This window comes from Limulus polyphemus, unplaced genomic scaffold (genome assembly GCF_000517525.1).
Source record: "Limulus polyphemus unplaced genomic scaffold, Limulus_polyphemus-2.1.2 Scaffold772, whole genome shotgun sequence".
Taxonomy (NCBI): Eukaryota; Metazoa; Arthropoda; class Merostomata; order Xiphosura; family Limulidae; genus Limulus; species Limulus polyphemus.
This window is the reverse complement of record NW_013666382.1, coordinates 51,208-76,872: the sequence shown is the minus strand read 5'-3', so window position 1 is coordinate 76,872 and position 25,665 is coordinate 51,208. Positions and strand designations below refer to the sequence as shown.

The 25,665-nt window shown below is 34.3% G+C and overlaps 1 protein-coding gene and 1 long non-coding RNA gene across 2 annotated transcripts in view; one reads left to right on the top strand and one right to left on the bottom strand.

Moving 5' to 3' along the window:
• Nucleotides 1-865, bottom strand: part of LOC111086002 — a 2,201-nt gene extending 1,336 nt beyond the window's left edge. The window contains exon 1 of the long non-coding RNA XR_002610780.1: nt 781-865. This is a non-coding gene — a long non-coding RNA (uncharacterized LOC111086002). The remainder of the gene's footprint in view (nt 1-780) is intronic.
• A 1,012-nt stretch (nt 866-1,877) lies between these two features.
• Nucleotides 1,878-25,665, top strand: part of LOC111086001 (transmembrane protein FAM155A-like) — a 69,532-nt gene continuing 45,744 nt past the window's right edge. The window contains exon 1 of the mRNA XM_022387171.1: nt 1,878-2,470. Within this exon, the coding sequence (XP_022242879.1) occupies nt 1,901-2,470 (570 nt within the window). The 5' untranslated portion in view covers nt 1,878-1,900. The remainder of the gene's footprint in view (nt 2,471-25,665) is intronic.

Genomic DNA, 25,665 nt, shown 5'->3' with positions numbered 1-25,665 from the left:
ACCCTCAGATTGCAAGTACGAGTGCCTTAACCACCTGGCCATGTCGGGCCTCAGACATATATAATTGGTACATTATGTAATTTAATAATTAAGCCTGACGAAGGCATATGCCCCAAACTTAGTTAATAAAAGATAATTTTCATTATAGATGTGTGTTTTAACTTTTTACAATATCTCTTGCGACAATTATACTGCCTCCGCAGAAGTTTTTTTTTTGGGGGGGAGTGCAAAGTAGAGTGAAATTGTGAAGTGAATAAAAAATTCATATAGATATGAATAAAGAAAGAATTATGATTCTCATTTTCTAAGGTGAGCAAGTGCCTCCGCCCTTGCAGAAGCCCATGCTTGTGGTCATTTTTTTTTACAGTTTATTTTTAAGCTCCTGAAACATAGCTTACTGGAGGTTAAACCTAAACGCCTGATCCGTAACTCCCTTATATTATAATGTCAATACTAAGCTTTAGCTCCTGAAATATAACTTATTATAACAGGTATTGAAGCGTAACTGATAGGCGTTAACAGAATAACAATAGACCTGAGCTGCTGAAAAATAATAAACGTATACTCTACAGCTCCTGAAAGACAACTTAATAATCCTCGGACAATAATCATTTATCAAAAAGAATGGTTATTAAAAAGAGGCACATACAATGAAAAATATAATATTAAAATATTTTTACTGAATGAAAAGTTTTACACATTACATTTCAAATATCAATTCGTTGAACCTGAGTTAAATAAAGTTATAAATTAAAAATTAGTTTTTCAGGCAACACTTACTGTTCCATCGTTTCACTGGAAATTGAATATAATCTTTTAAAGAACCAGCAGATACAGTGTAGACTATTCATTTGTATTCTTTTACAACATACACGAATGTGCAATAGCATTAACAATGTTGAAGTTTTACATAAAGGAAGTAAAATCCTCTCCTGGATTATACAAAGATTTGGATATGGTGAAAGTATTCACAGCTAACAGTTACATAATTAAAAATTGAGTGCGTTTAATCATTTAGAACTTTGTACTCTGTAGAAAATCACGGTTGTTATCGGGTCTGTATTCTGACGTTTCCGGTCGTCGTTTTCTTGTTAATCGATCATTGTGACAGTGGGCACAGTGCCAAGTTTGGCCTAATCCCAAGCATCAGGGATCTTTAGCCGCCAGTCGATTGAGTGGCTGAATGAACGCCAACCATCTGAAGACGGCAGATCACGTGAAGCTGAATAGCCACTGTTGTATTCACTTGTTGGGAGAAAGTTTAAGGCAGATGCCCATCTCTTCTTTCTGAGGCTTACGTCAGAGCCCATTCCACAGCAAAGTGACTGTTTCCTCTAGTTACAAGTCTGGCTATCTGGATGAGCTGCTGCCTTCCCCTCTGTCCCCCTTCTGGTGGTTTTTAAGCTGCAGCTGGACCGCATCCCCGCAGTGGCGGAGACCGCGGAAGAAACTCGCGCATACGCGCCACGCAGACTCAGAGTTGGTGTTACTGACTGCATCACGGAGTAGACAGTGTTTAACGCTAGTTACTCCCAGCCGACAGACGCGAGACTGGTGTGTGTGTGTAGACCTGCTTCCCCCTTTTCCTCTCTCTCTCTCTTTCTCCTCTCATCAACGACATTTCTTCATTTTTTGCCACCATCATTGTTTAGCATGGGCATGCGCAGCAGGTTTGATCAAACGAAAGGGTAGTAATTTTACTCCAAAGATGGCGTCCATTGTCTGAGCCCTTCTGCTAAAAATGAAGCAGACGGGGTGCGTTGACACGAAAGACCACCTTCAAGTGGGCCAGGAGAAGGCAAGCAGGCAGGGGCGACTCGGGCCAACGACGGGTATGTCAGCCTGTCGTGAGGCCCCTGCTAGCTTCCTGCTTTTCCTTAATTTTCTAATCCAATGAAATATGACATTAGTGGCTGATGATGGGAGCCGCACGCCTTCTTTGGAAAAGCCATACAGAAAAGTTTTAGAGAGATGGCGGCCGTGCTTAGCCTCTCTCCTGTTTTTCATTATTGTGCTAGTAGACAACTTCGTAGCTTCTTTAAGTGTTAAAGTTTCAAGTGTTGTTTCACTGCACTTCCGTAACCCTTGGATACCAGAACATTTCCTGGAAGATAGAAACTTCAACTCCAAGGTAAGCCCTACCTGTCCCGTGTTGCAGGGGCCGCGCCAACCCCAGTGCCTTTCTCTGGAGAAGGACCTGTGTGCACTTTCATCGAGTAGGGAGCGGGAAGAACGCTTACTACACTTATACCCCTGCTTCTGCTCTCACTACCCCTTGACTGCGGTGCTTGGGCCGCAGGGTCGGACTCAGGTTATTACAGGTTCATCAGATGAGTGTTTGGCCGCCCTAACCTCAGTAGCTGATCTCGACCACCTTGCTCGACAAATCATGTGTGAGTTTGAATCGGTGCTTGGCCGGTACAACTGTGAAGGGCGGTACTCCGTTTTGTTCAGTAGTCCAGCTTGTGAGGTAAGTAGCAAGAATCCAACGAAAACAGTTACAATAATGAAAATTTTAAATAATAGGAAACATCCCAACAATCACTCATGACAAAAGAAAAATCAATCTGTATTCAAAGATAAGTTCAACAATTAGCCCTTGAAGTCAAATTTCAGTTATCGACAAAGTGAAAAATTTATTTATTTTTTTATTTACTCAGTTCAGTGATAACTTGTTTACTGCCAAATGTTAGGAATTTTTAAACTATTATGGTCTATAATACCTATGGAAGAGATGTAGCACCAGAAATTAATCAGAAGATGAGTTTGTTCTAATCGAATATAAAAAATCTCTAATTGGTACATTTTAAGCCCCATTATTATAATTTGAGTAGTTGCAAACTATTTAGTGAAAACATTATTAATACTTAAAATCAGATGAATCATATCAATTAAAACGAATGTTTTTTCTTTTTGTTTCGATTGCATTATGTTGACGGAATGAATTCTGATTTGGCGAAACATGTTGTTTAGTACAGACTAAAGTTAATATAATTAGGTTGATATAGGTGTGTTACTGGGCAACATTCAATACAAGCAGCTGTTTTCTGTCTAGCATTTACGTAAACCTGGTATGTTGACTAGTATTTTGCGATCATTATTAAATACTTTCTCACACAAGTTTTCTGTTTACTCTGTGACTTATCACACGTTGTTTAGCTAGAACTAAATACAGAGTAAATAAAAAATATATGAGATATGCTCATTTTACTTAATAATTATTAAGCAAAAACTGATACTTGAGAGGACTTACTGGTGGATATCCTATATTTCAATAATGTGTAAACAATAACTGGATTAATTATAATTTTTTCTCTTCATCACACAAGTGTTTAACTTCAGTGAAGAAAAGAAATAATCCATGCATGACGTAGATGTCTATTCTTTATTTTGCTATTCCTTCTGCAGCAGACAAGTTTCACCGAATTCACGTCTCATCAGTACTGGAAACTACAAAGTAATGTTTTGTCTTTTACTTACTGATGAACATATATTTATTATTATTACAGGATTACCCTGATGAATTATCAAAAATAAAATAAAATAACGAGCAGCCTTCAGTGCAATCTAGAAATTCAAAACAAGGTTTGGGCTTTCTGATAAATCAATAAATATATTAAATAACATGTCAACAATAGCTTAACTGATGAATTCTCAACAAATAAAATAATGAGTATATTTCGATGCATGCTAAAAATAAAAAAACAGATTTTGAAAAGATACAATAGAGATTTATGAATTGATCTAAATGAAGTAAACTTGAGTACAATATTGTCAAATTAAGAAGTATTAAGCTGTTAAGATATAATTTGCTAGATACAAAATGTAATTAGAAAACTGGAGCACGGTTACGAAGAAAGTGTTGAGAAACATTTATTGGTTGAATTATTGAATATATATATAAATGAAATAAAGCATTCAGCTTGTGGTGCCGTACGACTGAAAGAGTATAAAATTGAGTTAAATTAAAGAACGAGTACATTATGGAAGTAACTACTCTTCTGTCGTTTTTGTTTCTTTTATTTTAGTAAATTCCAAATAGTCAGCACATAGATAAATGTTGAAAACTAACATAATATTGCCATATGATATACAGCACCACCATTTATATTATCACAATTTTAAATCACGTTGATATCCATTAAATTGAATTAAATATAAAGATAGTGAAACACTTTCCACTTCAGTTGTCTTATATAACTAGATGCCAAGCATTAATGCAGACACAGAACAACATTATTATTCTTTTTTTCTCTAACATTTTCAATAAGAAACAAAATTAAGAATTTTCTGGAGACTTATCCGTATATAAAGTGTGTTTTTTTTTTCAAATACAAAACTTAAGTTATAATTGTCAAAAATATAATATTTCTTTGTCACTGCTCTTACTCCTAATAGGTTCTGCTGTTCTGTAAAACGAAACACCATGCATTTCGCTTTTGCTGTTACTTTCTATGTTTTTCTATGTTAGTCTTATACAACAAGGGACTTTCCTATGGTAGTATTTTGCAACAAGGGTCTTTCCTATGGTAGTCTTATACAACAAGGTACATTCCTCTGATATTATGATCTAAGACAACTTCCTTTGTTACGTTTATTTAACATGGCGTATTTTCTGTCCTTGGAAAGATAAAAAATGAATACACATGGTGGAAATAGAAATAGCACTTAGATTAAGATAGTAAAAATTAAAATACATTTCAATAAATTTTATATACAACGTTTCGGCTAGTGTCCTTCTTCAGGTAAAGTCGCGACTATCATCTAACCAGGTACCTTCCTTTTTCAGTGTTATCCACCAAGATACCTTTCTCTGTTACTGTTACTTAACAAGGTACCTTTCTCTGTTACTGTTATCTGAGAAGACGCTTTTCTCTGTCAGTGTTATCTAATAAGATACCTTCCTCTTTTATTATTACCTAACAAGGTACCTTTCTCTATTACTGTTACCTGAAAAAGTGCTTTCTTCTGTCATTGTTATCTAACAAGATACCTTATGTTACTGTTACCTAATAAGGTATGTTCTTACTTTACTGTTACCTTGCAAGGTACTTTCCTCTCTCTCTATTATCTAACAAAGTATCTTCATTTCTTACTATTACCTAACAAAGTACCTTTCTCTCTTAATATTGCTTAACAAGGTACCTTGCTTTTCTCTGTTAGTCTAATCAAATATGGCGCACTATTCTTAGATTTATGTTAGTTTTCTCTTTATTTCTATCATAATACATTTTTTGGCATTATGATAGAAATAAAGCATTCCTCATACCTTAATACGTAGACAGTCTACTGTGACGCTTATTAAATAGAGGCATAGCACGGTATGGTGGTTAAGGCACTCGACTCCGTAACCTGTGGGTCGCATGTTCGAATCTCCGTCACCCAATATGCTCACTCTTTCAGTCATGAGAGCTTTATAATGTGAGTCATGTTCAATCCCATTGTTCTTTAGTAAAGAGAAGCCCAAGAGTTGGTGGTGTGTAGTGTTGACTAGCTGCCTTCCTTCTCGCCTATCACTTCAAAATTAGGAACGACTAGCGCAGATAGCCCGAGAGTAGTTTTGCGCGAAATTCAACAAAAAATTGATCAAATACGATGCTATACCTTGTGACTGGTGTGTTTATCCAATCAGGCGTGGTTTTCCAGCAGTATATAGTAACCGAAAGTTTTCATCCGACGCGAATAAATGTTTGACATGTTTTTCTAACTAAATAACTTCTTCTAACATGATTATTTAATACAATACATTATAATGACATGGTACATCATCCTTTTGTTATGTTTACTCAACATTATGAATTATTTTCACATGATTATGTAATATAACAAACACAATGCAATCTTCGGACATGATTATCTAACATGGTACATCTGACATATTTATTTATAATACATTTCTCTAACATCATTATCCAATAGTATACGTTATTCTAGCACAGTTGTTTAACATGAAACGTTCGTTCTCTTAACATTATTATCCATAAAACATTTTATAATAGCTTTACCCAATGCAGTTGTTTAACATGATACGATCTGTCTTCTGGCATGATTATTCATCCTATATTTTTCTAACACCTTTATCCAACATTTTACATTAGTGCAAAATTTTTAGCATGATATATTTTTTCTTATGATATCGTTATTCATGACATATGTTTCTGACATCGTTTTTTATTCAACACTATACATTATTCCAGGACAGTTTTTAACATAATACATTCTTTCATAATCTTTCTCATGAAATTATCATTCTTGACATATGTTCCTGACACCTTTATTTAACATTATAAGTTATCCTGATACAGGTGTTTAACATGATACGTTTTTAACTTCTTTATCTCACGCTATACATTACTCCGACGTATGGGTTTAAAATGATGTATTCTTTCTTCTTACACGGTTATTCATGATACATGTTTCTAACACAATTATTTAACACTTTACATTATTCTGGCAAAGTTGTTTAACATGACACAATCTTTTTCTTTACATGATTATCCATGATACATTTTAAACAGTGTATCTATCATTGTATACTATTCCGTTGTAGCTGAAAACATGGTTCGTTTTCTTTTGAGATGGTTATACATGATAAGTTTTCTAACAATTTTGTCCATTATTGCACTTTATTTCGACATACTTGTTTAATATAATATATTCTTTTTATCACGTGGTTTTAATGACACATGTTTCTAACACCTTTATTTAACACTATACATTATTCTGACACAGTTGTTTAATGTAATACATTGTGTCTTCTGACATGGTTATTCATGACATGATTTTCTAACATCTTTGTCCAGCATTGTACTTTATTTCGACATAATTGTTTAACATAATATATTCTTTCTTATGAAATGGTTATTCATGATACGTTTTTCTAACACCTTTATTTAACATCAAATACTTTATTCCCACATAGTTGTTTAGCATGATACATTCTTCTGACATGATTATTTAACACAGTACTTTCCTCTGACACAGTTGTCCATCACAACGATATATTCTTTTGTCATTGTTAAGAAACATATTACTTTCAGATATCACTGTTATCGGTCATATTTCTATCTTACCTATGTTAGTGAAAAGGATAAAGTTTTGTGATATCGATGTCAAATGTTGTGTAATTGTGTAATATTATTACGAACCCTGGTATTTTAATTATTGTCATTATATTCTCGAGTAGAAGACAAGTAATTAAAATTTATCATTAAAAGGAACTAAACACAGACATGTTTAGCTGAGTGCAAAAATTTATCTAACAATTAGTTCCAGTATAATTAAAGTTCATTTAATAAATTTAGTAATAATATTAGTTTGTAAGTTCGAAACAATTGCCATGTGTTAGCAGTCTCTAAGAGATCATATCTTTGAACTTATTATTTCAGCGGAGTCTGTTGTATTTACACTTTCAAGTTTCAGGGACAGCATATTCCGTACAAAACTGTAACGAAAAAGCAAGTAGTTGTCAGTGTTATTGTGCGTCAAGCATGCGCAACATGGAATATCTGCAATAAGCTTATGAAGTTTTGCTTTTTGTTTATTTTTTAATGATTTATAGTTTGGGATTTTTTTACTAGAGGATCCTTACTCCTGTATGAGTTTCAGGTTATAGGTTTAACTTCATACACGTTTAAATAATATACGAAGTAAATAAACCAGTGGAAATCCTCTTTCTATTTTCAAGCTCCACCCACCACGTTGGCTTAGTGGCAAGTCTGATAGCAAATAACGCTAAAAATCAAGTTTTGATACTTTCGGTGGGCACAGCCCAGATAGCCCATTGTGTAACTTTCTGCTTAATAACAAATAAACAAATCGATTTTCGAGAAATCAATAAAGAGTCATTTATATTAGTTGATAGGATTTTCAGATACTTATCATTTGCGCAGGGGTGTATAAGAGCTTATTATATTATTTTTACATAGTTTGTTTAGTTTAAGTATATCTAGGAAAGCATGATGTCAACCATACTAAGGTTATAAGGCATTTGAACCCATTTGAAACTGTGGATAACCACTGAGAATAGCATTTATAAAACAAATCTCCAGTAACTCGCAGTATATTTCCAAACAACTCTGTAAATGAAGTGTGTTATAGGCAAAAATTATCCACATCCTTAGAGGAGAAACGTCTCAAGACAACTTCATTATATTCTGGAGTATATCGAAGGTTGGCTGAATTTACTTGTTTTAATTAGTGGGTAAAAATTATGTTTCCGTCCATTCTTGTAGAATGACAAATTTAGTTTTCTAAGTGTACGTATATATATATATATACATCACTGTAACAATATAATGTTTTATGAATGTAAGATTGATTTGCACCACTTTCAGCGGCAAAACAACTCAAGCTAAGAACAGCTACAAGGTTCACGGGATATTCAAACACTAACTCTTAGCGACAGGGTGACAGTTGTTAATCCGAGGATGATTTGTTTGTTTGTTGAATTTCGCGCAAAGCTCGCCGAGGACTCTTTGCGCTAGCCGTTCCTAATTTTGAAGTGATAGGCTAGAGAGAACGCAGCTACTCACCATCACCTAACGCCAGCTCTTGGGCTATTCTATACCAAAGATTTGACCGTCACGTTATAACTCCCCACGGTTGAAAGAGGCGAACATTTCGGCGACGAATTTTGATCCCACAATCCTTAGATTGCAAGTAGAGCACCCTAACCACCAAATGCTGCCAGGCCAATAAGTATTATATATTTTCGTTTGTATTTAAGTGCAAAACTATAGAATGGGCTATCTGCATTCTGTCCACCATGGGTAACGAACCCCAGATTTTAGAGTTGCAAGTCCGTAAACTCACCGCTGATCTACCGAGGATCCGAGAAAAACTCCAAGGTGTCACATATATAGATATATATATACAAAAATTAACTTCTAACGACAGGGTAACACTAATAAATGTGAGACTAATCTCAAAACTCTACGTAGAAGTCTAACATTAAGTTCATGTTAAAACTTCGTAACGTACAAATCATCAAAGAATAAGCAAATACGGTAACAAGATCATTCTGGTAAATCTAATAACAGCTGTAAAATGGCACTTATAAACGGCCAATATCTACAATCATATAATAGGATATGTCATAGAAATTGAAAATTATATTAATAGATCTGATCACTGAGTATTACTGGTTAGTTTTTTTCTGACCACAAAAATGTTGATATACTAGCTATCTTTGTAAACTGTTTGATATTCAAGCTAACAAATAAGAATAATTAATGGATATACATCCAACTACTGATTTATCAGAATAATTCTTGTTAAATTGGGTACAATGAAAATAAATAAAACGTTCGCCACATGAATCCAAGACAGAACTGGGTAAAATAAGTCAGATGACTATGTATTATCGACGATTAGGTGATAGATCAGTAAAAAGGGCACTGAATAGTGTAGTGCAAAAAGAGACATAATGTTTTTAATATGAAGGCTTTGTATATGGGGTCGAACAACAGTTCCCTGGTATATATAAAAAAAACAAAAAACTGCCGAGCTTCTACTACATCACATTCGATGTAGTCTACAGTATTTCCAAGTGAAGTAGTTTCGTAACATATAAACGCACAACTTTCAATCTGTCCTTGAAAGACAAGTACACAATTCTATTATTATGAACTCAACTTGCATGAAATGAACGCATTTAGAACTATCATTAGAAATGTTATTATTATCCTTAAACTTCGCTCAGTTGAATGAGTTGTATTTTATTATGGAATATCTTCCATTTATGTGTAGATTATTTTGAAGTTATGAAGATATAGACGCTTGTGTTCATAGTTTGCATGCTCAGAAAATACTGGTCAGTGAAGTATGTAGGGTGAGGAAAGTTGATTTTCATATTCACGGTATATAGGTTACTAGCTGACGTACCAGTTCAACGAGGGTGAAAAACATACAGTCCAGGTCAGATCCAAACGCTTTCCCCTGTGTCACCGGTGCCCCAAAGAACCTATAAAGTATGTACCAAGTTTGGTGACAATCGGCTCAGTTGTTCATCAGTTATAAGCGGACGTACAGACGCACAGTCTTTTGTCAAATAATGGTTTAGACTAAATGGTAATAGTTTTCTTTTTTCTGACGTACTTTTCTAAGCAAGAAAAGCTAAATTCACATTCTCAAATTAATGTGCTAAATTAAAGAAATGAGATTGTGATTTGTTGCGTGTGTTTAGGGGAACTAACAAGTCTGGCAATTTGTCACTACCATTTGTATCAAACCCTCCCCAGCCGAAGTGCGGAAAGTCATATCGCAGCTCGAACTTTGTATTTTTTTTTATCTGTAAACTGGCTCATTAATCAATATAGACCACCACGGACTCCTTTACTATTTCCAATATAGATCACCACGGACTTCTGTACTATTTCCAATATAGACCACCATGGACTCCTTTACTATTTCCAATATAGACCACCACGGACTCCTTTACTATTTCTATTGTTATGCGAATTAGTCCTTATTTCTACGTTGTCTAATGAAAATGTGATTTAAGTAATTTAGATTCAGTCTTTTGAACTTCATATTAGAAGTACTGTTAGCCTAATATTATGACCATTAAGATTTAGCGACTCTACCTTAATAGCTTGCTATATACAAATCTCTGTATTTCCTTTCGCACAGCCAAACTAAACCTGATGTTTCACCAGGTGTATATTCAGACTTATAATTTAGCGTTTCAGTATCTCGTTGACTCTAAACAAATGTTTGACAGATTTAAATCAAAATTTGATTATAAAATTAATCAAGCCTAAGTACGCAAAGATTCGATCAACTTAGATAATTTTACAGTTTGATTAGTCTACACTACGGGACAATATTTTTTTCACAGTTCGGGTTGATAGTTCAGTCTCCTTCAAAACGTACCATTAGCAATAAGTCTGTATTCAACAACATTAGCTGTAATAAAACAATATCCAATTATTCCTGTTGACATACATTCAGTCAGCATAAATTACGTCGAACATATTTTGAGTAATCGTTATATTGTTACGACAGTGGAAGTCATGTGACGCTAGTAACACGTCATGAGATTCTAGAAGGATCATGTCTGTTCCTGGTAACTCTAGTCTTCTCTACACGCCCTCTATTCTTGTATATATAAGCCGGCAAAAGAAGTGAGGGCATAGAGAATTGCAGACAGGCAAGTTTATTCTTTCTCAACTCAACTTTGCAATACACTTAATTTCCACAGTCACCTTAACTTAAACACAAGCTATAATTCACAACGATTCACGCACTTTACTTATGGTCACTACCGCGCTTGACTCAATTGTCAGTCTCTTCTCTGCTGGTGTAGCTTTGTGCATAACTACAAAAAAAAAAAAACCTTACAGATTTACTTGGAAAAGTCGGTGACGTGTGCATCCGTGAATTCTAGTATATCGCACTTTTAACGTTTCTTCTGAATTTTGACGATAAACTAGAATTTGGTTTGTTTTTGTTCGGTGCTGGTATTTTAAAGAAAGACTCCATTTTTACACAGTAGCAAGTTAAAGAACCACAAAATTAGAGGCCGACCAGTAAGTGTAATATATTCGACGACATATTATTCACTGTGAATAAAAATATTTTGTTTTATTTGATGACGAGGAAACCGTTTTTAGAAAACGTAACAAAGGTTCTTTCATTACCCATTCAAGTGGTCTCCAAACTATATTTCATTTGTTCACTTGCATTTCTTCCCTTTGCTGTGCGAGTTTGATTTATTCTGTACATAACTGTCCAGAGTTTGCGTTTCTCGGATACCTTGAAACTTTTTTGCTGGACATTAGTGGACCTGAATATCGCACTAGGACTATTTTTAGGGTTAAGGATGTTTTATTATTCTCAGTCAGACTCTGCCAACACTTGACTGTGTCTACTTTCTTTGATATCAAACGTTTCTTTTTAATCGAGAGAAATATCATACAACTGCAGCTACCAATCATTTCAGTCAGAGAGTGCTAAGAATGAGTATATTTAATCAGGGAAAAAATAAATACACATTTAGTTGAACTGTGTTTTGCATCCAGACTTAACGATTAATCTAGATTTCACTGATACTGCGCGTAGTCAGTTCGATAAATTAGTAAAATCAGTGTAGCGATTAAAATATACCTCGTCGATTTTCCAACACATTTCTTAGTAAAATCTGAAGTCAGAATGAGCTGATATCGTGCCAACTTCTTTGTGATAAAAATATAACTTATAAGGAATGACGTGCAATTCTCGCTTGCTCTTTACTTTGAATATCGCATGAGAATACAAGTTTGATTGTACAGGTCCCCTAGTGACAAACAAGCAGAACCGCAATTTAACCAGTTATAAAGTTGTTGAATAACACAGCTGTCCATGAAGTTTAAGCGTTTTGAAATTGTATTACAAAGAAAGGAGTAGACATGGCTGAACCCTCAGATAGGTTCAATGTGTACTCGTATGTGTGAAAATATATATAGTCTAGGTAGAAACGGACCAACTCATAAGGTCTGTGGATCGTTTCACGTTTAAATCTAATCACTCATTGCATGCCTCGTGCATGACAACATTTCTCAAACGTTGCGCTGTGATTCTCACAACATAATTGCTTCATTAATGCAACATGATTTCATATTGCGCAACAACGAGAATCTGAATTGGTACAGCAGAAGCGGTTCGTAGCGTTGATTACTAATCTTGCTCTTTCATAAGTAAATTGCCAGTTCATAACTTTTATATTGCGTAAGAAACACATTTACAAAATGCTGTTGTTGTACATCGTACTTCATAATTATGTCATGACAATACCAACACCAGCACTTAATTTTTACGTTGGTCTAGTGTGGCCTAGTAATTAGCGTGCGTAGATTTTGAATCAGAGTATTAATGTTTCGCGACTCTTGCCGCAAAAACGCTCTCCACACTCCAAGAGTGACGATCAAATCCTACAAGAGTAGTCTAAGAGTTGGCGGTGGGTGTTCTTTATTAACTTCTTTCCCTCTAGTCTATCAATTCAAGATTAGGGACAGCTAAGTTTTCTAGAAAGTTTGAAACAAACATTTTTACATCATAACACCAGTCCTTTGCCACTGCATATGAAGCTGTATATCAAGAAACTAGTATTGACTTGCTGCTATAGTACACTTTCAGAAAGCAGAACACGCCAAGTGAGGTCAGGCTTTCCTAATTACTGTATCAATATATTTTCTCTGTAACAGAAAATTGCGATATCAAGCTTGCATTCAGCGTCTGTGTTTTTTGTTTGTTTCCCGATGAATTTCTTTTTAATTATTACCATTGATAGTCAAAATATGGCTATGATAACTGGATTATTCACAATCCATATAAATGCAGGGAAACAGTTTTATTTTTATAAAAAGAAAAAGCAAATACGTCACGAATTTTCGTTCTGTCGTCATTTTACCGTTGAATTATAAAAGTACCTGAGCGTAAGCTAGCTAAGCATTTCAAATGAAACAAAATGAAGCCAAAGCATTGCATACTAAAGTCAAAAGTTTTCTGCATCAAGATATGTGAATTTAATTCTAGGTAAATTTCAAAGAACTTAATTTCAAACACTAATCTATAAGTTAAACTGAAGACCATTCAGGAATGATAATAAAAAGGATGTACAATATAAAACAACTAGAAGGGCACTCAGTGGAATGCATACCTCCGCCACGCAGCGTTGATCACATTCGGCCCTCAAAAATACGAAAATGTGTCCGTTTGTCCGTCGTTATCAAACGGACACGTACCATTTTTTTTTGGCAAGACAATGAAGAATAATATTCTACCACCAAGTTTCATCAAAATCCGATCATTTTGGACTGAATTGTAGAGCACAAATTGTGTGAAACATGTTAACAGATTGGGATTTTCTGGATTTTCGCGACCTTGCTGTGACCTTGCCCTTTCATCTTGACCCTCCAAAAACTAACCATTTCTAAGATGGATCATAGTACAAATGTATACCAACTTTTGCCCAAATCTATTTAGTTGTTTTTGATAAATCTTGCTGATTAACACACAAACAAATACACACACACAGGGATGAAAACATAACCTCCGTCCACCTTCTGTGGCGGAGGTACTTAGAGATTATAATATTTGTAAGGTCTGAATAATATTAATACTTTAATTTCTATCTGACTCCTGTTAATGCGTGTTGTTGTAATCCACGATTCGTTTTATTATCAGCCTAGATTCTTGTCTATATTTTAAACATTAACAAAAGTATTCGTTTTATAAGGAGTTAAAAACTTCCTGTGGGTTTAGTTATTAAATTTCTTAGCAAAACTTCACACAAGAATACTTGCTCATAGCCGTCTCTAATTTTGAACAAATAGACTAGAGGGAAGGCAGTTAATTAACAGCACTTCTCGCCTACTCTTGGGCCACCAATGGTCGACAAAGTAATGAGATTTGACCATCATTTTTAAAATACACCCACGGTGTGGAGCGCGTTTTTGTGGCAATTGGTTAAAAAGCATGTAATCTCGGATTTACTTTCTAGAATGCTATCCACGCCCCGTCCCAACTAAAGACAATTCATGTTCTCGAAGAATTTAATCTATCTACAGATAGCACAAGAGTAGACTAATTGTCTACTATTTACACACACATGAATTACTTACACACAAATATTCTGTTGCGTCAGCGAGGTCACGTGACTAGTATCACGCCACTTCTTTCTCGAACCTTCGTGAATTGTCGGGAGATTACTAGATTGGGGGTATTCTGGTATATATAAGATGGTCACAACGTGACGGGACAAGAGAGGTAATGAGTAATTGAATGTATGCGGACAAAATATTGTTGGCCACGTGAGACATAGTGTTTGTTATAGAGCGACTGTTGAAATTAAGTGTATCGTAAAGTTGTATTCGGAAAGAATAAACCAGTTTTATTTAAGAAAGGACTTGTGTCGCTAAAGTTTCGTCGGAACGAATTTACGGAAAATTAACTAACGAGCGGAGACGTAAAAATTCAAAAAGTACCAACAGTGCGTGGCAAACAAACAAACTTGATGAAACGTAAAATGTATGCTGATAATTGGAATGGTATATTTTATTTCAGACGCAGAGAACTAGGATTTTGATAAGTTAATATTACAAAATTTGTTAATTATGTTCTTTATTATTGTTTGTTTGTTTGTAATTATGCACAAAGCTACACAAGGGGCTATCTGTACTCCGCCCACCACGGGTATCGAAACACGGATTCTAGTGATGTAAGTACGCAGACATACCGCGGTGCCACTGGGGGACAATGTTAATTATGTATATTTTCTTTAAAACGTATTCATCGGTGGGCCAGCGGAAAGTATGCAGTGCTAAAATTCGAAATTCGACTCCCCGTGGGGGACAGAGCGCAGAAAATCCCATTTTGTGGGTTTGCGCTAGAAACGCAGACAAACAAATTATTTAAAATCTATGTTTTGTTTCAAAACTTTTAAGCCAATGATAATTCTCCTTGCATATATGTAATATCAAAGAAGAGTCTTCAATGCCATTAACAAGAGCGTGATCCATTAATTAAGTTTCTTTTTTTATATAAGAAACATGGATTTAGAAAGAAAATATTATTGTTAGTGGGATTTATTAGCACAGAAGGAAATAAAGTCACATATCTTTAGAATTACAACATATCAGTGCCACACCAATGTTTGATGGCGCCCTGTACGACAAGTAAATTCGGAGACCCCCTCCCCCTCCAATCCAACCCATTAATTCGCTTTGTTAGTCAATCGGGCAATCGGCATTCCCATTCGAGTCGACGCCCTACGCGAACGCACCGCTCGCACTACCCATGCGCACACGGTGCGGTCCTGTCACATAGCTAGTAACGTGTGGTAGGCCTTTATTCGTTTGTGAAGTTAAGAACGAGCTATTTGCAAAATTTAAGAACAAATTAAATAAAGCTGAAATTCCAATTTTTTCATGTGTGACATTAAATTTTTTCCCATTCAACCAACCAAGTGAAATATTGTCAATTTTATGCTTACGCTTTGAAAAAGATAACATTTAGCGCTTATTACATGATACACATTGCATAGATACTAATAGTTATCATTATAGCAAATAACCAACTACTAGTTCCAAATTATTTTTAACGACGACGTTTCTATTGACCAGTCTTTAACTATTAAATTCAAATGTATTATAGATATAAAAAAAGACAGTTCCCCACAGGAGTTACAGAACATTATATACTTGTGAATTGTGTTGTCAATTTTAGTGTTGGTTTCATAAGGATTATTCTCAAACGATGTCAGATGTTTTAAATTTATTAGCGATTCTTTCTGAAACGCAATATCCCAATTTAAGTGAAGCGACGAAAAGTAAATTTACTACTGACGCGACCTCCTCGTTAAAATTTGGTCATCTTTCTTTCTTTTGGGGGATACTTATCCACAAGATTGCGTGGATTGCGTGGGAGAATATCAATAATAATAGGAGAAAAAAGAGGATGAAAGCAATATGCCTTCTAACCAGGTTAGGAATTAATTATCCATAAACAATTTTCAAGTCATTATAGCTGACAATAAAAGTTCTTAAAGGTCGCTGATGTTGTCATGTAATGTGAAATTGCAGTATCGTGGAGATTAATTACTTCGAAGTAGGTTGTAATAAGGCGTCTGATGAACAAACCAAAGTATCGTGAAGGCAGCTTGAGGTGTTGATTATAATGAAAAAGTAATTTTCCACACGAGACCATTCGGTCTCAAAAAGTAATGAAAGTCTTCACACTTGAGATGGCGTTAGAGTGGCGATCCAAAGTGTCTGTTTATAGCTCTCAGTTTCTTGTAGTTGTATCCTACCACTCGAACAAAAGCTGTTGTTAATTTTTATTGTAAAAATAAGACTACAAAAACCGCTTTTGTTCACAACAATCCAATGTAGTTTCAAAAACTTAGGCTTACATTTTTTTTTGTTTGCTTTCTTATAGTTTATATAACTTTTCGTAGTGATCTTCTGAAACATTATTCAAAGCTAACCCTAACAGTGTTGTGTACTTTCATTCTATTAATTTAACCTTTAGTTGCATATAACAATAAAACTGTTTTGTTTTTTTTATTTTGCCGCGGCATAGCGGCTCATAGAATGGCTCTGATTTTTTGGTTTTGTTTTTTCAAATACAAACTTTTATCTCTTAGCTCCGCCATCTCTTGACCGTCTCAGATTTAATTACAGTTTTGGACTCAGGAGGTCAAACCTTTTCTATTGATGTACTTGACCATAGATTAATTTACTCTAATTCTGCATAAAATAATTTCAATTTGAGGCGATTGAAGATTCCCTCTTGTTTCCTAGTTGATCACTTATACATGTTTATAACTTTACTGGTCTACACAACATAACCTACTTAAATATTACCCACACTACTTTTTATTTTTCTTTATGTGTAATCAAATAAAATGTTTATTAGGGATAACTGTATAATTGTTGTGTGTGTTATTTGACCTTCATTCAAATATGGCATAATCATATTATTCTGTTACTGGTTAAACAGTAATCAAATGATTTTTTGTCTGTTTTAAGACTTAACTCATGTGTGCAGAAATCTTTAAATCCCTATTACTTTTATCCTACAATAAGTCTGACTTCGACAAAACTATTTTACGGTGAATAATAAAAAAAATCATTGAGAAATCAACCGTTTGAAAGGTAATCGTATTTTGTTACCGGAGGTTTCCTTTGGAAGCTATCGTTTGGTAACTGGCAATATATGAAAATCATTTAAATTAGATTTGTTCTTTTTTTCTTTCTTCTGTAATCAAAGTCCCCTATCAAAATGATTAGATCGTAAGTGAAATCCACTTTGGTTTTAAACGAATTTGTAAAAATTACAAATTTATGTTATCAGGTAAACTACCTTTAAGAGAAATGCTTATGATTCTCTGAAAATTACGAGTTTTTGAATTTATGCAAGAATGAACATAGAAAATTTAAACGAGTCTTAGCATGATTTGTAATTACCAAAATAACATTAATGAATATCGGATGGGCTAAGTCACATCGTTTGAAAGTAAAACTTAAAAATCTTTGAAAATTTATATACTACAGTAATAGAAAATAGTTTAACAAAATGGCTTTGAACGTGGCTCTTTATTAGTTCACCAAACTGACGTTTTATTCAAGCTTTTAACATGACTAATTAACAAAACATTTGTTAAGTTAGTTTATATTCCATAAATAGAACATTTATAAAAATTTTATACTAATTGAAATATTTTATTATCCTATTACTAGAGGTCACCTGAGGCTGTTTTTTATATTTTAGGGAATCAGTATTATTGAACGCTTGAGAATGGACATTTTAAATGTTTTCTGTTTTATATGTGTATATATAATATACTGGAGTGCCATGATTACATGACATATGCATAGACCCGCCCTATCCACCAGTGAGTAAGCAATACACGACCTTCTTCTTTGAGGTGCTTTTTTTTCTTAACTAATTTAGGTTTATGTGCTTTCACGTAGTTCGTTTTAACGTGACAATGTTTAATGTTTAGTTTTGATAAATCCATGAGATTTTTTCTTTGTTTCTGAGAAGTGCTGTTGGATTGATATATTATAAACTGCTTTCCAAATCTTATTTATGGGAGAAAATTGTTGGAACTACAGCAGAAGAGGCTTAAGATTGCGGTGTTTTCGTGTTTTCGTTAAGATTGCTTCATATTATCCATGATATTTAATGGAAACATGAAACAAACAGCGTGTTTAATTGTTATGGATATTATGCATAATAATAAAAACTGTTGGTATTCATGAGTACGTGTATTAATTCAATACCTAGTTCACATGTATGACAATGCATAAGAACAATAAAATACAAAATATCTGTTTTAATTTAATTTTATTCCGTTCAGATCCAGTAATGAGAATATAATACATGAGATGAGCATAATTCTGAGTGTGTGTCATTCTACACCCGTATTAGGGCGTGGGAACTGAACAGGTGAATTCCTGCACGTTACTTCCCTTAGGCAAACACACTCGCTTTAATTAGTTAACAGCTTTACTTTGTAACCACGTGAAGTGTAGTTGTTTAAATTAACAAATGAGCAATCAGCAACTAGTTTACAGTTCACACCAGTAATATATTTTATTTTTCAAAATTTGGGAATCGGAAAACGTAGCGTATAGTTTGCAAAAGTAATGTACGTTGTGGTAGAAAACAAAAATATGACAGGAAGCATACACATTATTTTGATATTTAAAAACAAAACGTAATACATCTGAATGAACAAAATAATTTTTAAAATCTGGTAGGCGATGAAGTTAGAAATTAATGGATAAGGAAGTTTTACAAAATGGGAATTAGAACAACACAGAAATGTTTCAGTTATAGATCACAAAAAGGGTTTTACTTGGTATGGTTATTAAAACTGCAGTTGGAAGGTTTTATGTTATTTAAAATAGCCAATAATAAAAATATAAAAATTAATCTTGCCAATTCAACAATGTTGCCTTCACCGTATGAAGCCCAATACTTTTAAATGGCACGAAAATTATTACAAAAAATAAATATTAATTATTTATTTTACCTACACTTGATGTCTGGTAAACAGTGCTGAGAAAGTTAAGATTATCCAAGAAAAACTGTGTATCTCTAGAATTATAATATTCGTACAATAAAGTTAGAAAACCATCTGCAAGAAATATATTATTCCCATTTAAAAAAAACAAGTGTTATGACACATAAGTCCTGATACTAGTCATATATGTGTTTTTTTTCTAGTTTGTTTGTTTTTAGCTATTAATATAAGTTTGATGTCAAGCTAAGAAACCATTTCATCTCCGAGTTGGTGTTTAAAGGTTTTACAATAAACGAACTATTTTGTTTGACCAATGAAAACCATTTGTGGGGAATGAATTAAAATATGTGTGCTTGGCTTATCTGTCACTATGCAGTAGTTTGAGTTGTTAAAAAGTGCCTTATTAGCAAGTACTGGTGGGTTAATCCTTTCGCCTGGTGTGCGAGAGGTCTCGGGTTTGAATTTGAAGAGAAGAAATGTAAAAAAAGGGAATTTACCATAGATAAGCTGGCGACTAACTAGTGGTCGTCCCACGACCCAGAAATAAGGCTTTCTTTGTGAGAAAAATAATGTCTACCACATTAGTTAGAGTTATAGCTCACATGGTAGAACACCTGCTTGATGTGAAAGACTCAGGCGTCGCTAGGCACTGGCACATGGGGCCCGTGCCCAGATTCTGTTTCGATAGTGCCCCAGTTGGTGTTTTCGAAAATCATAATAGAAAACATGATCGATATCGTACTGAAACGCCGAACATTCCCGCGACTGTGGGCCAGAACCCCGAATATTTTAAGCACATGGTGATATCTGATCCGAAGAAATTATAAAAAGTAAATAAATTACATAACTATAAAAAAGTTAAGGGCAATGATGTAAAATAAAAAAACCCAACATAAACGATAACCTGTCCCACATCTTTCTATAAAGTAATTTATAAAAAAAAATAATAACTTCATCCATCTGTCACTTCAAGAAAAAAAAAGAGGCCAAACTAATCATATTAAATATGGATGTAACGACCCACTCATATTGTTTTTAGCCATACATAATTCGGATTTTAAGTTCGATTTAGTACTGTCACATAAAAAGATTAGATCATATAGAAGTTTATGATTGTAGTATGTAATGTGTCAAACATTATATGTGCCTACTTTATTTTGTTCACAATGTTAAGATAACAAATGAGCAGTATACTATTTGTATGATTAAGGTGTGTGCAATAGATCATACTCTAGTTTTATTTTCATATTTACCTCATTAATTATACCACAAATCTGTAACCCTTTGGTCTCATCTCATGCTTAAATACTATGCTTTTCGATTACAATCATGATAAAATTTTAAACAATATCTACAGTAGTGTTCAAATTTATTCATTTCTCTTGTAGTTTTGAATTATTGTGCATATGAAATAAACCTATTGTAATATAAAATGTTGGAAAAACCATCAGTGTAAACAAACTATTGCGTTTCGTTCTTTATCCACGACTAACTTGTTACACATTTAATTAATCAAGAATTTAAAGATAAAAGAAATACATAGAAATGATCAAATGCGATACATTTTTTAAACGTTGTTCAAGATAACTTTAGCTAACTACAAGGTGATTCAACGTTATCACACGCGATTGGCTAAAGGTACTGTATCAGTCATTACTGATAAAAGTTTGTGATTTTTCATATTTTGAGTTTTTACACCTTTTGATAGAATCAGAGTCAAATATTTACATGATATTGGTTGGAGTTAAAGAGCAATTGCAAAATACCGCAGCTGTGCACTAAGTACTGTGAAGTACATATTGAACGGATACAAGCAGCTGTTTACCAAGTACTGTGAAGTATATATTGGACAGGTACAAGCAGCTGTTCACCAAGTACTGTGAAGTACATATTGGACAGGTACAAGCAGCTGTTCACCAAGTACTGTGAAGTACATATTGGATAGATACAAGCAGCTGTTCATCAACTACTGTGAAGTACATATTGGATAGATACAAGCAGCTGTTCACCAACTACTGTGAAGTACATATTGGATAGATACAAGCAGCTGTTCACCAACTACTGTGAATTACATATTGGATAGATACAAGCAGCTGTTCACAAATTACTGATAAAAGTTTGAGATTTTTCATATTTTGAGTTTTAACACCTTTTGATAGAATCAGAGTCAAGTATTTACATGGTATTGGTTGGAGTTTAAGAGCAATTGCAAAATACCGCAGCTGTGCACTAAGTACTGTGAAGTACATATTGAACGGATACAAGCAGCTGTTTATACTGTGAAGTATATATTGGACAGGTACAAGCAGCTGTTCACCAAGTACTGTGAAATACATATTGGATAGATACAAGCAGCTGTTCACCAACTACTGTGAAGTACATATTGGATAGATACAAGCAGCTGTTCACCAACTACTGTGAAGTACATATTGGATAGATACAAGTAGCTGTTCACCAACTACTATAAAGTACATATTGGATAGATACAAGCAGTTGTTCACCAAGTACTGTGAAGTACATATTGGGTAGATACAAGCAACTGTTCACCAAGTCCTGTGAAGTACATATTGGATAGATACAAGCAGTTGTTCACCAAATACTGTGAAGTACATATTGGATAGATACAAGCAGTTGTTCACCAAGTACTGTGAAGTACATATTGGACAGATACAAGGAAACCAAGTCCTTATTGTAACAGGTAAGATAAGGGATGATGAAAAAATCTTATTGAAAGAGATATTAAATATCTATAACTCAATTCCCTGAAGATTGCGAAAACTTTGCTGTTGACATTAATTAATAAGTCACGTATAAATAAAGTTTCAAGAAGTACAATCCCAAGAACGCCGCAGAAATTTGGCCTTTCAAGAAGAGTAGGAGCAATAGAATAGTTTTTCAGAAAGAGCACGTATCCTGGTCTTTAGAAGAGCGGCACAAGGTGCCTTGGGCAGAAGAGTTTAAACTTGAGCTGTTTGGCTCCAACCGATGTATGTCTTCGGAAGAGACAATGAAAAGTTGAAGAAGAGTGCCTTGTGCCAACAGTCAAGGATGCGGGTAATGGTTTTGGGACGAAATATCTGCGAATAATTTTGATCGCCTTCACAAAACTGATATAATTATATATTAGCATAAATATCACAGTATATTAGTTCATCCTCTGAAACGAAGCTGGTTGTATAGCATTCCATGTTTCAAGAAGATAATGACCCCAAACACAAGCTTATTTAGCGAAGAAAGAAAGTTCAGGAGATCCACAGGGAACGTAATGGCTGCCACAAAGTTCAGATCTTAACCACTATAAATTAAATCTAGGATCTGCTGGATTCCATGGTTGACAAAGTATCATTTGTACTAAAGAAAGCTTTTGGACACAGTTTAAAGAAAAATGGAATCAAAGTACCCTAGAAAATTTGAGAAAATACGAAGACATAATTTTACAAAGATGTCAAGTTGTTATTGATGCCATAGGTGGACACAAAAAATATCAGTATTAACGAATATTAAAAACATTATTTGTATGTTAATTTTGCTATAGTTTCCTGCAAGATTAATATACAATAATTACAAGTTAATTTCTGTAGCAAATCACTGCCTATTTTGTGTTTAAAACTCAAAAAAAATGAAAATTGTTGAGGTATTCTAATAAATTTGGCACAACTGTAAGTTTCTCATAACCTAAAATTAAATAATAATAATTCCTGTAGACTCCCTCGCCGACGGAAGTTGTTGTTCCAGTAATTTTTTTAGCAGGTTGGTTTTTAAGGGGTGGAGTTGCTAAACCCGCGCCCAACCCTACTCCTTTCTCATCCTGGACTTGGGACCAGGCAATGATGGTGGAATCCCTGCCGGGGAACGAAACCGGTACCTTTGGATTAGAAATCCAACGCGCTATCCACTGCGCTAGAGGGACACTAAACCTCAATTATTTTCACTTAACATTTCACATCTCATCGTTAACAGACATTTTTTAAATAGTGGTTTCCTATAAAATATCGAATAGAATGATTAACTTTAGAAAAGTAGTAGGAAAACGTCAAGTTCGATATCAATTAACAAGATCAGAGGTTTAAGACGCATTAATTATGTTTTAATTACTCCTGAATTCAATATGTACATAATTTTCGTTCTTTTGGTCCAGTCGCGGGTTGGCTCAGTGGTAGAACCGTGGATTTCGGTGATAGCGAGCCGTGTTAGAATACAAACATTACTATTGAATATTCCCAGCAGTTTAATCTGTGGGTGTGTTATATGAGTACCAGCTAATCCTTTAGTATGGATGGTTGGTGGTAGGGTGCTGCTCACTGCTTACCTCCCCCTGATCATTAGTTTAAAATGAAAATATTTTGGTCACAATTACTTCTAAAACACAAACCTAGGTAAGATTAATGTAGTCAGTATGAACATAAACCTTGTAAAACTGAACATACTAAAAGTAATTGTTCTATATTCAAACGAATTAGCCAGCTTTTAGCACAAGTGATGCATACATTCAAATTTCACATTTTTTTTTATCACTTGATGTACGTTTGGAGTGTTTAGTTTATAAGCTACGGTTTAAACACCGAAAACAGGCGAAGCCTATAGGCCTAAAATATGTAATCAAATCACTTGAACTGCAAATGCTTTTTCCGCCCTCACGTCCCTCAGTTTATACATTTTAAATACCCCTGATTTTAAACACGAAATGAGCGAACTGTGCGTGTGAGAAAGGGACATCTGCAGTTTTCTTGATTTTTATCCCAGTTTTTAAGCCTATTAGTATGCTATCTTTACACAATTCTTACTTTGAATCCGAAATGGAAAAATTGGGGAGCGCACAGTTTACGTGATTTTTATCACAAATGTTAGAGCTATTGGTGCTTAGTGTATGTTTTTAATTAATCAAGTGTGTAGTTATATATCATGAAGCCTGCTCATTTATTTTAGGTAAATATAAGGGTAATATAATTAAACAAACTGCAGTTTAAGCATGTAAGAGTAAAAACCGAAATGTCTCTATCATCGTAGTCTTGATTAAACGTTTTTTTTTGTCGATTTAATTGAAATGAGTAGGAGTGACAAAAAAAATCTTCAGATTTTACTGATGATCTTGAAGTAATTATTCTCGATGAAGTTTACATATTTTTGGTAACTATTATTAGCAAATCTCTATAAAACAAGTATACAATTTTCGAAATCTGTTCATGCCTTACTTCATAACTTGCTCCGTAATAAGTTTATCGTGTTTATCTGAAAATCAATGCATTCAGATTTATCTAAATGCTTAGAAATAAGTTTTTGCCCGTCATGGCCAGGTGGTTAGGACGCATGACACGCAAGCTGAGGGTCGCAGGTTCGAATTCTCGTCCCACCAAACATGCTCGTTCTTTCAGCCGTGGGGGTGTTATAATGTGTCGGTTAATCCCACTATTCATTGATAAAAGAGTAGCCCAAGTGTTGGATGGTGGGTGGTGATGACTAGCTGCCTTCCCTCTAGTATTTCACTGCTAAATTAGGGACGGCTAGCGCAGATAGCACTTGTGGAGTTTTGAGCGAAATTCAAACCGACAAACAAATAAGTTTTAAAGTGCAACTCATTGCAGATATAATATTTTTTCGCTCGTAAAAAAAATTTTACATCTGTATATTTCAGTAAATCCTTTCTTGTCTCATTTTCTATTCAAACGGAACAAGGTTTTTTGCCTAAAATGATCTTTTCACTTACATATAGGAAAAATATTTTTGTCATTCCTTTTATTGTGTTTTTCTACTAAATAGGTTAGTCACAATACTTGTGTCAAACGTTTTGAGCATTTTGCTAAGTTTAGAGATCAAACCGACCTTTTGTAAAGTAAATTTATTTGTTGTTCAGCGCAAAGTTACAAAGTGGGCTATTTGTGCTGTGCTTACTATGAGTATCGAAACCTAGTTTTTAGCATTATAAGTCTTCAGGTTAACAGCAGAGCCATTGGGGCTTGTCATATAAAGGATAAATTAAGAGTTTAACTGGCGCCTTATCGACTATAAACTACCTACCAGTAGCACAGTGCGGACATATACTGCTAGAAACCGGATTTCGATACCCGTGTTGGGCAAAGCACAGATAATCCTTTGTGTAGCTTTGTGATTAGTAACAAACAACAACGTCTATAAATATTTCGCTGGTTTTTCTT